Here is a 16,572-nt window from a genome sequence, read left to right on the forward strand (position 1 = left end):
GCGACGTTCACGTACATTCGTGTGTTAACCGAAAACATGATGGAGAATGTAAGGGTGATTTCCACGGGCAGATCCGGAGCGCTTTCCAAAATTCGTGGGGGGGGGGGCGAAATTCCGCTCCGTGGGACCCGCTCAAAAAAGACAAGCGGAATATGAACCCGATTTTTTCGAGCGAACCGCCGCACCCGCCCCAGACGGTCGGCCGTTAAAAATGGCCGCTGCTCGAACTTGACAAGCCGATCACCGCCTCAGCCGACTGAGCTTTCCGACGACCGGTCACAACTGTCACTGTTTAGCCGCAGAAATAGTACTCGACACGGGCCGGGCGCAAATATCGGTACCACGGAGCCCATGTCGCAGATAACAAAGATGACGTGAGCGTTCGCCACCGTCACACACCTTTCGCCCGCCTCGAAGCGGTGGGGTAAGCATAGCGATCGCCATCAAAAAAGATGGCTGCTAAGACTTCAATAAACACAAAGAGGTAACAAACCGTCACTTGTACGGCCGCTGTCTAAACTGATCTCGCTTTATTGCACGAGAAAACGACGGCGCCATGCAGTGTAAAAAGTTAAACAATCAGTGGTGGCCGAATGAACATGCCTCCTGCCTGTGCCTCCTTCAAACTTTCTGTCATATTTTTTTTTTTTTGTTCTTTTTTTTTTCGAGCACATATGTCAGCGCATACGACTTGCCACGCTCCAGTTCTGGCTTTGCATCCCTGATCCGCGCCAGGTAGAAGCATCCGAGACGCCAAAAGCGTGAAGAACCGACGCTTTAGAGCAGAACCAACTCGACGGCCCGGCCAGCCCAGCCGGTCCGGCGAAGTCTCCCATAACCTCCTCGCCGCGCATGCGCACCGCCGAGTTAAAGGAAATGACGTAGCGCGCTCGGCGCTCCTCTGTCAACTTCCGCCACGCTTTCTAAAAACCCGCGGATCAAGTTCGGCAGGATTCGAGGCGCTCCACGGGGTGGGCGCTGCCACGAATCTACGAGTAGAAGATGACTAACTCGAGCCGGATCTACCAGCGGAAGATGCTCGCTCCAAAATGCGAGCTTTTGGAGTACTGAAAATCTGCGAGTGGAGTTAAAGCGCGCAGGTTTCACCCTTAAACTGCATTGAGGTTTCCGCAGCGTCCAACAGATTTCACACGCAATAACTCAATGATTATGCCGCAAGTGTCGTGTTTTAGATAGACCAGAGCGGAAGAACTCAAGTTGGGCTCAGAGTCATTCCGCAATTCAGCCATGAACCCCATTATATCTCAATAGATAAAATGAAGATATGAATTATTTTTGCACTCGCTTCATTTCGCGTGTCTGCACGGGAAAATATATAGCTCACTGGTCTCAACCAATATTTCTGCACTTAATTTGCAACCTTTAAGAATGCGTGCTAGTTCGCATTGGTTTATTGCGTTTTAATTCACAAATTAAGAAACAAATTACCGGAAAAAAATGTTTTTCCGATTCCTTTGTCGTAGTGAAAAATTAGAAAAAGAAAACAGTCTTTACATACAAACATTGTCCGGTTCCTATAGACCGACACGCTGTTCACAAACAAGCCCGCGTTTGCCCACATCAGGTGTCGACGGCACTGCGCATGCGCAGTGCTGTCGACAGCGCCACCGCAGCTGTGTGACGTCAGGGCCACGTGTTGGTCTATATGCAAATGCTCACAGCTTTGTAAATACAAAAAAAAAATTTCAGCTTCCTTGAGATGTATTGGTGTAACAAGTATTAAATTATGTTCATAGAGTTCAACTCTTATAAACGAATATACGTTTCTAACAGATGCACACAATTATTGTTAAATACCCAGTTCAGATCTAATTTTCGGGCATATTTGATATGATCGAGATATAATGTAAAAACGCAAGCATAAAATACCTATAACAGATTTATTCCTCTGATATTAGGTGCCCTGCATAAATAACCATTTCATATTTTCACAATGAGCGAAAATTTTAAATAAGCACAGTATGTTAGGGCGCAAACGAGCTGATGATGAATAAACATGAGGAACTATAACCCTGACTCTAGGGAAAAAGACGACAATGAATTAGAGAAAGACTAGGAATTTCAAAAACAGCTCAAGAAGGTAAACTGCGTTTGATATTCCTGATTTTTTTCCATGTGAATCATGTTAGGATATGCCTCGTTTAACAGTGTTAGCAACTCATTTTTTCCGGCCGCTTAATTTTCAAGCAATTTTAACGCATTATATAATAATGTGACGTTTTTAGATGTTAAAGAAAAAATTATTACTACACTATTTTTTTTGTATTTACATGTTGTGCCTAGCTGAGCGGTGTGCGCACTTTGGGAGAAAACATTGCTGACAACGGTGGCCTCCGCATGGCGTCTAAGGTACGTATTCGAAATAACGACACGTCGATGAGTCCATAAGACGTAACCCAATCTTCCGTCGTCAAGTATAAACAGAGACCCTCAATCTTAATTTTTAAGTTGCACAGTATAAGAAACAATCGCTAAGCTAACAAATTTAAAAATGCTTAGTTTTGAGCAATGCTATAATATCCCACTTACAAAATATAAGATTCAAGAGCCAGGTAATGTAGGTATATGTAACTTTATATTGTGGAACATGACCATTGGCATTGTTTTACTTTAACAGTCTTTTCAATTTGTATTTCATGTTGAATTTACAAAATTTATATAAATGTGAACCTTGCATACTTCGTTCAGAACGTAATATCACAGTGACAGCAAACCATACCGTTTCTATGGCGATCGCTAAATTGCGAAGCAGAATATATTGATGTGGTCTTCCATACGTTCAAATGGTGTACTGTTAATCAGCCGCAAATGAAACATGGCTTGTATAAGTTTCAACTAATTGAAACGTTACCATAAAAATGTAGAAGGGATGTATTAAACCCCCTTTTTTCTTCGTCTGCAACGAGTGATTCTAACCAGTCAACGAAAGTGATTGCCCTCATCACCTGCCTTTTTTTCGTTTTTAGTCATAGGCTAAAAGCACAAGTTTTACTTAAAGCTGACTTCGTCGTGCCGTGTTCGTGTCATTTTTTCTCTACTAATTCAACTCAAACTTGTGGGACGCATGCTGTGTCAGATTACCTGGTCTTTATAGCGTCTCTGAAACGCATGAGGATCCATTCCTCGCAATAATCTCTTTGAGGCGCTGCAATGTAGCTTATATAAAGTACAAATATATCATCGCATAACAGCTTCATTTCGAAGTACTCTTCGTTATTGGGAACGGTGCACACCACACAATTGCTTTGGTCACTGCATATAAAATATAGATCACCGCATACTTTGGCAAGTCTGACCACAATGATCAATTCGCTTATCCAGCGTTATCTTGTGTGTTCCTTCTTGCTCTTTGAGGTGAAGGGGCTGTGTTGCGTTGGTGGGTGCTCCAAGCTCTAGCATCTCAGCCGAATCGAATTTTTATTTAATGATTTTCTGTCATCTTAAGTTGACATGTTCGTGCTTTTATATGGTTTTAAGAAAAACACTTGGTTATACCAGACCTGTTTTAAGATGTGTGGATGTGTTTGTGTTCGCTCTTTTTGTGTATATAGTGTGTGGGTTTCCCCTTTGAGGGGGTACCACGTAGAAACACAGGATTTCTGTGGGTCCGTAGAGTGACGTGTTTTATCGGCGTTTCGCCATCACACTTTTGCCCGTCGGTCAAACTAATAAAAAAAAAAGAACGGGAATATGTCGGCGCTGTCGCATCAGACAGATTCACCTGGAGGGGGTCCCGCTGCCGTACAAGGCAGATTGCTGGAAAGGAGGAAGCGCCAAAAGAGAGAAACAGGCTCCGAGGCCAGGTCCTCCCACAACGAGAGAGTCACCGCCACCGTTTGCGGCCGGCTTATCTAGCCTTCGGAAAATGGACGCGCCCGGGGTACGTGGTGTGGCTTAGCCTTCAAATGGGTCTCGTCCACAAGCAGTTCCAAGGGTGAGCCAGAGGCAGATTCACCCAAAAGGGGCGAAAGAAAAACCGCCTTGTTTGAAGAATGCGGGCTCACCTCGTATCCGGGAAGCCGCCGCCATAGCAGCCCCCTGGCCTGCGTGTGCTAGGCCTAGATAGGGAGGCGGAGAACACGTGGTTCCCACAAGTGTGTTAGAGTGTTCGATGTCTCTTGGTTTTTGGTGTGTTGAGATGCACCACCAGGAAGTCATGTTGCTCCTCAATGGTCATCAATACCCTACTGGAAAAAAAAAACATATGCACTCACACAACTGATGTTACATAATACCGTACAAAGGACCGATATAAAACAATGTAAAACTAACTGGTTTAATTAGCTGAATTACCAATTTCACCTGGTTCAAGAAAATCCCTCTTAACTTAAACAAGTATAATAATCATAAAGCGCACAAAAACATTCGACGGTGTTTTGCTCCCCATCTATTTATTTAGACTATAGATAATTGTAGTATAATAAAAATAGTGTGATTTATAGTACCATCGGACGGGTAAAGTATGGCAAACAAAAATGGCCGAACCATAAATTGACCTGTGCGTATAGAAACATGTTTTATGGTTGTTTCGTATGGTAATATAAAATGTGGGTCGTTAAATAAAAAGAACTCGGACAAACAATTATATACATAATTTGCTTTATCTTAACCAGACGGAGAAAAATAAAGAACCTTATTAATTAACCAGATATAAAATATAATTATGCTCATTTGCAGGCCCTGAAGGGAATTGTTATATCTAATCCGTTAACTGATGTCAAACTGCCTGGGTTTGAGAAGTACTCAGCAAGAGAAATGTTCTATATAGCGTCTGCGAACGTAAGTTCCACTCCGAATTTGAATTACAAACGTATATATAGCATAAAACTGCACTAAATAAATGCATACACATGTACAACAATAACGAATTCCTCACACTCTTGAAAAATATAGTTTTCGGTTCGGCACGGTGTTGAATCGATATATTTAGCAGGCTTTATGTAAGTGCCCATTTTACAGATTTTGCAGCCTTCTTAGCCCTCAAAGTAAACTTCTAAAATTATTGGCACAGCAGTCCAACTTGATTAACCACCCTCTGTAAGATCAAGACACATCCCGCTTGAGTTCCAAAGAAAGCTTGCAAATCGGCGCGGGGATTGTCTTGCATTCTTCAACTAGAAAATCAGAGCAGCTCTACGCGAAAATACGTCACTGCTCAAGAGTACAGAAAAGCGCTACATCGATGTTAGCAGTGGTGTGAAGCTCATTTGATAGACTAATGTCGTGTGGTACAACCACCTGCACTCCTATAGAAAGTTGGATAGAAACCGTTGTAAAAATGCTTCACTTAATTCCTGCGAAGCTTTGGTATAGCCACTCAGAGTTTAAAATACGCTGGGTGTTACGAATCTAAACTACCATGTTATCGCTTCGTAGCTAATGATAAGTCATTAGCTTAAAAGAACCCTGAAGATAAAATCACAATAAAGGGGTCATATTGTGAAGGCACATCATAAGTTTATTCAGCTTTCAGTACCTATGGATAGGTACCTGCGAGGTAATTGTCAATTTGAATTGTCTTCTCATACCCTCCTGCCATCATGCTTTGAATAAGGTTGCCTTAGAAATACCTGTACATAATGCGGACGGAGATATGCTCTTAATCAGGTTATAAGCTTTTTTTAACGAAATAATTAATGAATGACGAAATTTGATGCCCTACCAACGCAACTATATAAAAACTGAATGTTTGATTGCTCTTCCTTATTTATCGCCTTGCATCTATTTTTCTTGTTCAAGGCTCAATGTAATAAAATGTTGGTACCAGCTATGAAATACTACATCAAGTATAACCCTCACACTATTTCAAAATACAGGTAAGCTTAGTGATTTTCTGCATGTGATCTGTCATATACGTTTGAATTAACGTAAATTTGAGCAATGAAAAATTGACTTCTTGTTTCGTAAACCAAGCAGATGTCTTTATGATTATACAAAGGTCGTGAAGAGAGCCACTTGTCTAAAAAATACACACGGGGAAAGTAAAATCTAGCAACATAAATTTTCAACGATTCGTGGTTGATTCGCCTCTTTACTAAACTGCGGAACGCTTCAAAATGCCACAGGATAGATTTTCTTGGCGATAAATCTCGAGAGTCACGTACTCGTACATTGCGCGACACTACACTCTTAAAACACTGGGTGCATATATTTTTTCACAAAGGAAGGAACGATATTGTCCCCTATGTTCCTTTAGAAACGGAGCAATGTTAGTCCCTTCAAACAGGAAGCGACGCTACTCCTTCGTCTGCGTAGCAGAATAGTGGCTAGGAACCAAGTGAATTGAGCTCAGTAAGGCTTACCGAGGACGCAAGGACGCTATGCATAGCGTAGGTCTTTACGCGGAACGCTGGCTCGATTCAACCGAATAGAGCTACCCTAGTTTTCGGACAGGCACTAACCTATCGGAAATGCGAGGCAAGTTCGTTTTTGCAAGGTCACCGATTCGATAGACTGCGCTTCTGCTATTCCCGCCATCTGCTCGATTCGCGCTCCTGGCCGCCATGCCTGATGGGACTGCACCCCGGCGCACCGTCGATTTTCTTGGTGCGCTTTGAGGCAACAAAAAAACGCACCGGGAGGGTGCGCTCCGTCCATCGAATATGTCCGGTGCGCACCAGTGCATTTCATTGAAGACGGCGGGGCGCATCTCGGTACCCCGGTGCGCACCAATGCGGATGATCGAGGATGCTATTAATATCATCCTGCTGTTACACCACTGATACGCGAATGGTCACATCGGCGGCAATTGCACTCTTCGTTCACAACTCACAACACTGCCATCGCGACGTTGCTGCCATCTTTATGGCACGCGAAAATACAAAACGGGGTTGGTGGCCGGTTGGCATTCAGCATAAAGAGACAGAGCCGAACGCGGCGCAGAGGATAAGCAGCCACCCGGCAGCAAAACCTGCCTTTCTTGGACGCAGTTTTCGCGACTTCCATAACGTCGTCAGCGCTGTCACGTCGTTCCGCGTGGTTCCGCCATCCGGAGACGTCTATCTTAGCCCAGTGTGCATAGCACTGCTGGCAACGCTCCGGAATTTAACTGTTTCTAACGGCTTCGTTGGCTCGTTTGACAAAATTATCCCTAAAAACGTCAATGCAACCGAGATGTTCTGCACATGTGGACTGGGAGACAGAATTACATGCAACCTTCGCTGCCGTTGAAGCTCGATCAACTGAACAATGCTCATTAAACAACGCGCGTGACGTGTTCGAAACACGAAACCGAAAAAGAACGAGGCGGTTTTCAGACAACTTTGAAGCCTGTGCGTCACGTGGCATGACGTCACATCCCGGAGGTCTGCACGGGCGCTGATTTGACGCAAGTGCCGGGTCAGAGTTTGCGTGGGATTCGTTTCCTCTCATCTCACGCAAGCGCTGACTCGCATCCAATCAGCGTCCATGCAGGCATCCGGGACGTGACGTCATGTCTCGTGACGCACAGGCTTGAAAGCTGTCTAGGAGGTGTTGGCGGAACCTTTCTCCCGTCTGCCTGGAGATGGAGAAAAACGGCTCGTTCCTCCCTTCTCATGTCCGCTTGGGGGCGCGTTAGTAGAAGGGAGGAAGACGCGCCGGTACCTTTTTCCTTTTTTGTTTTCTTAGAATGCACTAGATCGAACAGGGCATCCGCGCTTTTTCGCCGTTTAGTTTAGAAGTGTACAAACGGGAATAAAATTTTACCACTTAGGTTAGTTGCCCAAAGAAGCACGTTAGTAGTCCTGAGTGCTCCTCGATTTGTAGGAAAAAAAAAGAAAACGGCGAACGTTTGTTCGCATTAACAGCGGCGCACTATATAGAGGCATGATCGAATAAAGGGAGGCAGTTCGGCCAAGAGATCCTCCTTCGCCACGTTCCGACGGCCGAAGGACTTCTTTTGGCATGGTGCCGCGCGTCACCGTCTGGTTGTTCGATATAGGTATTGATTAAAATTACATTACGCGCTATTAGGACGATTGTTCGCGAGCACTACTGACGCATCCCGTCATAACTGTTTGATTAAAACTCTCATCAGTAGTTATGACTCGTTCAAGGTTATTGAACTAAAAATTGTTTAAAGAAGAAAAAAAAAGAGTTTACTCAGACAGCACGCCCGAGACACGTCTAGCTTATAACAAGATTTTCAATCCTATGAGTCTAACTTGGGGCTAACTGCCCCAAGTTAAGGCTCGTTCACACTCTTGCAACTGAGTACGACCGAGAGACACCAGACCAGTTTTTAATCCACTTGCGACGTATTAGAACCGGATGCGATGCTGCGGAGCTGGTCCTAAGACGTCGCTAGAGGATTAAAAACCGGTCTGGTCTCCTTCGGTCGTACTGGGTGAAAGAGTGTGAACTTAAAGGGCCGTTCACACTCTTGCGACCGAGTTAGACCGAGAGAGACCAGACCGATTTTTAAACCTCTTGCGATCTCTTAGGACCAGCTCCGCTGCAGCGCATCCGGTCCTAAGAAGCCGCAAAAGGCTTAAAAACCTCTTTCGGTCTTACTCGGTGGCAAGAGTGTGAACGGCGCTTTAAACTCCTAGGAGCAGACGAACTCGCACAGCGTGCGAGTTTGTCTGCTCCTTGCGCACCTTATGCCCTTGTTTACCCCCAAATCTGTCCACGTGCCTTTGTTTTACACGACCACGACCATAGCCTCCTATATACTGGCAAAGCCTGGCAGATCACCACTAGAAGCGACCGCCGAAATGGAAAAGCTGGAGCGGCAGACAACGGATGAGAGAAGGGCCACGTGACTTGCGCCCCGCTGCGGCGAGGCGCCGAAACACACTTCTCCCGAGCGAACAAGTGTGTTTCGGGTCCTCGCCGCTGCAAAAGCTGTGCGCTGAAGTCCAGGTTCCCCGAGAAATGGCTCTTTGATGCTCTGTGCTACAAGATCCTCGCGCTCCAAACCTGCGACCGGGCACTGCATGGCTCCGTCGTCGAACTGCCAGGTTTTGGGAGTATAGAGGAGGCTATGCCACAACCGATGACGGCGAGCGCTTGGTTGCCACGTCATCGTGCGTTCCCTACAAATCTATGCTGTCATTTGATTGACGAGCCCCTTTTGGCGTTCTGATGCACCAAAAACCTTTTTGGAACACTTGCTGGCCGTATGCCTTTCTTCTCCATTGCGTAAGTTAGTGCCAGAGTACTCCTCATTTGATTTCTATGTTGTTGTTTGTTTTTTGGCGGGGGGGGGGGGGGGGGGGGAAAGGTCGCTAGACAACTGCCGAATTTCTATATTTCAGCCTAATATATCAGATAACAAGTTCATCCTAACGTTTTCGTGTCTTTTTTTATCCCTTCCAGTCCGCGTCCTTTTCAGTGCAGCACAATCGTATATCTTTTGCGGCTTTGTGTCGAAGCTCATTGCGCTCGGCAGGGGTCCAATTCCCCAGAAGTGAAGTAAAACTCCGACACTTGTTTAGTGATTTAGGCACGAAGATTGCAGGGGAGAGCCAAACTACCATGCATTGAAGCCTAAATTCGGCACTTGGTGATTAAGTACCAAGATACGCAGAGGCAGGCCAAAAAAAGGGGCTCCACCTTGGCTCGTGTGCTACTAATTGCCGTATATTTTAATTAAAAAAATAATTTGCCCCAAAATAAACCGTCCTACCGGGTATCCTTACTTTTTACAATATTATATTTATTATGTTATAAAGACAAAGGCAAAATCCGGGATTTTTCGTTAGTAAAGTTGCAAAATAAAGCGTTGGCGCGGTGACTGTCCGTCTGATATGTAGAAGCATTTGTAGAATTGATCGTCGAGGAAGCCATCGCGCAAATGTTGCGCATTTCATAATAATCATGAAAAAATAGAAGGCGACGAAATCCTCGGAAAGCGGATGGGAATAGTGAGTCTGCTTCCGCTCAACCCTCATCCTGCAACATATATATATATATATATATATATATATATATATATATATATATATATATATCTTGTTCCGAGCGCTTCAGCCGTTGACCTTTTCCTACTGTCCGTACTTTTTCCTCCTTCTCTTCATGTCCCCGTTTGTCTTGTTTACTTTCGCCCGTTACAATCGCCCCCATCTAAGGAACTGTCCGACCCGAACAAAAATCGCGTGTCACATGAGGTTTGAGTTGACTGACATGAGCTGTCAAAGTCCGGTGTCTTCCTCGTTGAGGCAGCGTTCTCAGTTCCTCAAGGCGATATGTTTTGAGTGTCGTTAGGTGTAGCTGTTGAAGATGCGTATCATTAAATCGATAGTCCAGAGCTTGTAAAAGATGTTCATATGTAGTTCGACTTTAATCCGGTACACACTGGAGGGACTTTGCCGGTTTTCCACGTAGCTGAGCGACTGAGGCAGCAGCCTTGCCAGGGGAGTCCCGGTCATTGTGTAGACCCACCGTTTCGAATTGCACGATGAACGCCCTCCAGGAGCCAAGACCATCGAACGTCGGGGGTTTGAGCCGCCTAGCGCCGGAATCCAATGTATATCTCTGCCTGTCTCTCGGGCTCATTGTTTCTGCAATGGCGGATCGCCGTTGCTTCCTGATAGGCGGAAGGATCACCCGAACCTTCTGGTCGCGTATCAGTTTGTAGGGCCTGTTCCATGTACTCCAGTCGAGTATGTACAGGGGAGAGGTGTTAATGTACATCGGTGACTTGTTGATGTAAAGTCTGCTTCACGTTCGCAATGCGAGGTGCAAGGCGATCTTCGAAGTGTGCAAGTATATTTACAACGTCAGTCAAGCTCTTCTCCACCAACCGATTGTAAAGCTGTTCAGTGAGTCGCTCCCAATTTGACTCCCGATTTGCGGGCTGGGAGCAAGCGTTCATGCTGAGCATACTGCCGCTGCCACTAAAATGTTCCGAGCGTTCCAGCCGTTGTCCTTTTCCTACTGTCCGTGTTTCGTCCTCCTTCTCTTCATGTCCCCATTAGTCTTCTTCACTTTCGCCCGTTGCAATGTATATATATATATATATATATGTATATATAAACGAACATATGCAGATGAATGAACCGTACTTAATCCAATAAATCAAAGAAATAAAGTTTTCAGGAACCCGCCGAAAGACAAAATCACGGCGGAGCCAGGATCCTGGCTCCGCCGTTAGCCAAAATAATAGCCAAAACCCAGGATTCTGGCTCCGGCGAAAGCCAAAATAACGGCGGAGCCAGGATCTTGGATCTGCCGTTATTTTGGCTTTCTGCGGGTTCTCGAAACCTTTAATTCTTTGATTAATTGAGTTAAGTACGGCTGATTCATCTGCATATGTTCGTTTATATCCTCCTCAGAGACCATGTACGATGGTAGGAAGTGCCCGTGTTGTATATATATATATATATATATATATATCTTACAACGAAGCTGTATATGGCTAGGGTTCCGTGGATTTTTCGTATGCACGCGGCGCGCGCGCACGCCTTCTCCGTTTGAAAGATTCGAAGTAGATAACAAAAATCACGGCCGGACTGGAAGCGTGCGCTCTCTTTCTCTTCTTACAGCCTTTGCGATTGGGGCAATCGCCACCTCCCGCCGCGATTCGCGGGGGCCTCTGTCACCTCACCCCTGAGCTACCCTTTGCCGTCTGCACAAAGCGCGTCTGACAGTGTATCTCAGCGCTGTCGCAAATTGCAGTTGAGATTTTTATAGCCTTTGACACCTGATCCTTACGTTTAGACTCTCAGCCACTATCTAAAGCGCTTTTGATGAGCCCGAACCGGTGAAAATTTGGCACACCTTTCCGAGAGATTCGGGAGTAAACAGTAGTAAGTAGAGACAGCGAATGCAATTGTGGAAAAACTATACTCGTCTTTACCTCCAGGACTTCTGTTGCAACTCAAGAACAGGCTGAGAAGGACTCCTTCTACGTGGAGGAACTTTAAATGATAAATAATTCGTCCACTCTCGTGAAATGTAAGCAGGCCCAATCTATCTATCGCCGTAATCCGCATCATCATTTCAAAGGTTGCACATGAAGTCGGTCAGCTGCTCTAGACGAAGGTGTAGTAGTCTGTACAATTTTCGCACAGTGCTTCCTCGAGTGCTTCCTTGATGGTTTGGGCACATATCCAGCTGATTTTTCGTTTCTGTCCGTGACCGTCTTTGCATGGTTAATCAGAAGTATTCTGAGGAACTTAATGCAAATTAAACCGGCCAAGCGCTTTGAGTGGCTACTGTCAATGCCCTCTGGGCAACTTAGGATTGGCGCGTCTTCGAGATAGGGTGCGATGAGTAAAGTTGCAGAACTACGTGCACATTTGTACGCGGAAGGTGCTTAAGAGCCTTTTTTTTTAAAAAAAAGCAACAATGTTGTTCAAAAGTGCGAGGAACCTAGGATTTGGATAATGAAGTCCGCTTTTAACCTGGCCTTGGAATAAGACGAACAGATGATCACCTCTGCTACTCGTAGTCAACAGCATAGCACAGGCGTCGCACCCAAACTCACTAATGAGGTTCACCAGATAGCCACCGACGTACAGCAGACCAGAGTATGTCACGGATGGAGATGGAGCGCAAGGCTCTTTCAGTTTTTTCAGGTTAGTGGTAACCTACGAAGCTCGAACCCCAGCGCAAAGTAGCTCGAAGGGACTCTGGGGACCCTCCGAGTGGGGTGAAGTGGGGTGAGCTGGTTGCGCCTCTGGTGGCAAGCAAGAGAACTACATACGGAGAAAAAATGCCCTTTGACTCGCGGGCGATTGCAAAGGCCGTAAGCAGAGAAAGAGAGCGTGCGCTTCCGGTCCGGCCGCGCCAAAATAAAGCGTTGATGAACGCGCGTGCAAGATTCTATTTGTTTTAAGCTTTCGCTTTAAAAATGTTAGGCGGGTTTCACATGCAGCGATCCCACGGGGCGAAATTGCTGCTGCTAGCGGCGTGGCGACACAGATCGCGAGGTTTCATTTCACATGAGCTTTTCCTGCTGTTGCGATGGCCAATGTTGCTTGCAGCAAGCAGATGTTCCTAAATTCCTTGAGCTGCGCGTCCCAAAGAACCCGACGCTTCGACACTTCACTGATAAACAGTTCAATGAACTGGGCACGATACATTTCGTCTTACTTGGTGTGACGATCTGTGTTGGAAACGACACGTCAATGTTGTTCAGATCTTCTTCTTCTTTTGTTTTTCTCACTAGCGCCCGCACAAGCCGCTTCTGATTGGCGTCTCTTGCCCTCGCTACAGTTGGTACTCAGGCGAGAAAAGTAAAAAAAAGCCGCGTAGTCTATTGAAAAAATAAATTGCGATGAAGGGGGCAGCAATCCCCCTCTTCCGTGATCTCCTGAGCAGTTCCTACGCGACTGCTGAAGTAAAGAATCTTGACCAGCCGGAAAAAAGAAGCCGCAAACCAGTCGCTTGAGTACTTTCTCTGCTTGTCTTCTGCTTCAAGAACGTGAAAACGCCGCCGTCCTATGTGCAAGTTTTCCAGCAATGTTTCTCCCCCAGTCACGTAATTTCCCGTCTCGCTGTGAGTGGCCAGCGCGAAAGCTGCCGCTCTGCCGCGACGAAAAAATTTCCAACCTGGTTGAACCGTGCCGCTCAGCCGCTGCGGTTGGCCAGAGCGCCGTGACGGCAGAAATCGCGCCGCTCTAGGGCCAAAATCGCTGCGTGTGAAACCCGCCTTATTGTTGCAGACGCCGGCACGTTCGGCGCGGAGAACATCATTTCCTGTATTCTCCTTGATGCTTGGGTATTTTATCAATAGGTCTATTCATTAGAATAATTATAACTAGGCACCTTTTCAAGATCAGCCTATGGGCTCTCAGGTAGAAAATAAAGGTTTCTCAAACATTTGCCGCTGTGAGACCCGTGTCAGCCATGTCAACGCTCGCAACGCCCTCTCGTTGTCGTCGTTTGAAGCGCTTGTGTTTAGTTTCCTTTCCTTCCGCTCTCCCGGGGTGGCGGTCTCATCCCGCGTGTCTACTTTCCGCCGGGTGGTGGTCCCGTCGCGCGTGCCTGATTTCCTCCGGCCCCTCGGGGTGGGTCTGAGTCGTCTGCTAAACAGCTACGTTGGTCACCCACCTTCAAAGGGTGGAATGGCCCATGATTGTTTTTTCTGGCCGTCTCTGAGAAGAGAGTCCTTCGCCCTTGCCTATACCAGAATCTCATAGATTGACAAATCCGAAATGCTGCAACCTTTATGTCTCCTGCTGGAGGCCACCGCAGACACATATTGGACCATAGTCGCGTTGAGTCGATGAGTCGTCTCCGAACGCTCGCGCAGAACTCTACTTCAATCTGCGTTTCCCCCTCCCCTCACCGCTGTCCTTGCGTAGGTTACGTAAAACTGTCGTCCGCTACGGCCTGGTTATCTAGGAGCTGGAGACCGCACAACTCGTTGATCGTATATGGCCAATCACGAGTATTCATATTGCGACGCTACTGTCAAACAGGCGATATTCCAGGAATTTAGTAATTGAATTGTACTGCATCAAAGATTTTCTCTCAAAGTTCTACCACCAAAAAGCCGTTCATCCGAGAACACCACTGAAGCTAGTTTTATTTTAGCCGCTGACGAATTAGAAATCATAGATAACTTGGGAACGCCTGTGTTTTATTTCTAAGACGAGGTTAACTTTTCTCGAAAAGCTACGCGTAAATTTCATAAAGAACCACGCGCAACCTTTGTTCTGGACTGGCCCCTTGAAGATCCATAGTGTTTTGTTAATGGCTGTGCTCATGCATCTCATGAAAAAAAAAATCAGCGAAGTCAAAAGCAAAATCAAACTTTTCACGTGTTCGCGTGCCTTCACTCGTGTGCTGGTTTGTAACCGCGTGGCTTGTTCAAATGTACTGGCAGTATAAAACGATTCGCCTAAGCGTTATATTTATTATCCGTCAATAATATTCATTTACAACTACTCCTCTCGTGTTTTTGATGCTTTAATCGATTTTCAAATTTACGGAATGAAAGGGAACGTTTCAAGCTTGACTAACGGTGGAACGCGGTAAATGACGAAAGAATATTGACTACAACCATATTGCGTCGACTATGCCCAGCCCAATCATTCCACTATTATAATTCCTGTTGAATTCCACATTTTGAGTACTCAAGCAGAGTTGAATATTCTAATATAAAAAGCAAACTATATTTTTGAACATATCAACCATGTAAACGGACATTGAAGTTATAATACTCCTATGCTGCCATCGACATCTCCATTGTGACGTTAATAACTTCTGAAGAAGGGAAACAGGTGGAAGAAAGGATATACACAAATCTGCGGTAGTTCACCAGTCAGCCAGCTGTGTTTGGAGATTTGTGTTTGTCCTTTGCCCCACTTGTTCGCCTTCTCCAGGGATTATTACCGTCATTCTTGTTCCGCTCCCTTGCACCTTCGCATTATCAAATCCATTGTTTTTTGTTTTGTTTTTTGCAGGGTTAACACCGCAATTCAAAACGACAAAGCATTTTCAAAGGCATTTAAATGCGCTGCAGGTACTCCGATGAACATATCGAATAAATGTGTGTTCTGGTGAAAACCCCGGTGTGTGTATTTCGGGAAAATGCAAGCTACTTATGTGAACAAAGTTCGCTTATATTCATAAAAATAATAAAAGCTGCACGGCTTCAAACAATTTTGACTTCAACGCTCTCAATGATATTTCTGAAACGTTTCGTTTTCAAGTTTACCGTGTGCGAACCTTACAGAGTAAAGTTCGGTCAATGAATTTAATGCGTAGACCTTTACATGGGACGCGATGTGCCAAGGTTTTTGAACGAACCTAGGTTGCGGTGTAAATTGAAGCGACTACGTAGCCGCATGTGTACAATACTGTATTGATGATTTGTTACTCGCGTAGGTATACCTTTGCATATTATGAAAAAACCATGTTTTAGCTCCGTAATTCAGCAATTTGCTGAAGAATTCTGCGAATGGCGCTTTTCGTTTTTTGCACAATCAAATATTGTCGTACAAGCGAGTACCCTTATAAGATTATACTCACTTATTTTGTGCGACTTTTGTCAATACATCAGAAAAAAATATTGATTCATTTGTCAGCATATTCGTACAAAGTAATCATTTCGTACGTATTTTTATACAGCCGAAGTTGTTCCACCTCAATGGGCGTTTGGTGTCTCAGCTGTAGATGACCAATTTGGATAGTTAAGTACTACTACTAGCCTGGGGTCTTTAACGTACGCGAACCACGCATGTAAGCACGTTCCTTATGTTTTGGCAATTTTGTTTTTCTTTCGCCATGCGCGCTTCCAAATGTGACAGAAAGCACCAACGGAAAGATGATTTGAACAACTGGCTTCCCATTTCTGCTGGCACCGTGGACGCGCGACTGCCAGACGCAGACCGTCTACACTAGGGTGCCTCAATGTCCTTCTGTTAAGGCTGATGCCACCCTTTGTAGTACCCGATGCCGACAGCACGCGCTCACGGGTAACGTACAAAAAAATCGAAAAAAACAAAATTTCGCCATAGCACAGTCAGCGCCAAAAACGCGTGCAGGGACACGCTCTTTCATGCGCTTCTGAACAAAAAATAAAAATAAAAGTGTGGGACAAAATTGCCAGATGTCTCCACCCCAAACAAAGCGCGCACATGAAGGCACCCTAGTCTACACCATGGGATGGCAACC

At 45.4% G+C, this 16,572-nt stretch overlaps 1 protein-coding gene across 1 annotated transcript in view; it reads left to right on the plus strand.

Moving 5' to 3' along the window:
* LOC115332172 (neprilysin-1-like) overlaps positions 1 to 15,459 on the plus strand; it is a 102,493-nt gene extending 87,034 nt beyond the window's left edge. Inside the window, exons 17-20 of the mRNA XM_040216231.1 lie at positions 2,305 to 2,370; positions 4,699 to 4,800; positions 5,761 to 5,837; positions 15,360 to 15,459. Coding sequence (XP_040072165.1) covers positions 2,305 to 2,370; positions 4,699 to 4,800; positions 5,761 to 5,837; positions 15,360 to 15,459 — 345 coding nt within the window. The remainder of the gene's footprint in view (positions 1 to 2,304; positions 2,371 to 4,698; positions 4,801 to 5,760; positions 5,838 to 15,359) is intronic.
* The last annotated feature ends 1,113 nt before the right edge of the window (positions 15,460 to 16,572 follow it).

The sequence above is a fragment of the Ixodes scapularis genome, unplaced genomic scaffold, assembly GCF_016920785.2.
Source record: "Ixodes scapularis isolate PalLabHiFi unplaced genomic scaffold, ASM1692078v2 PGA_scaffold13__105_contigs__length_92229423, whole genome shotgun sequence".
NCBI lineage: Eukaryota > Metazoa > Arthropoda > Arachnida > Ixodida > Ixodidae > Ixodes > Ixodes scapularis.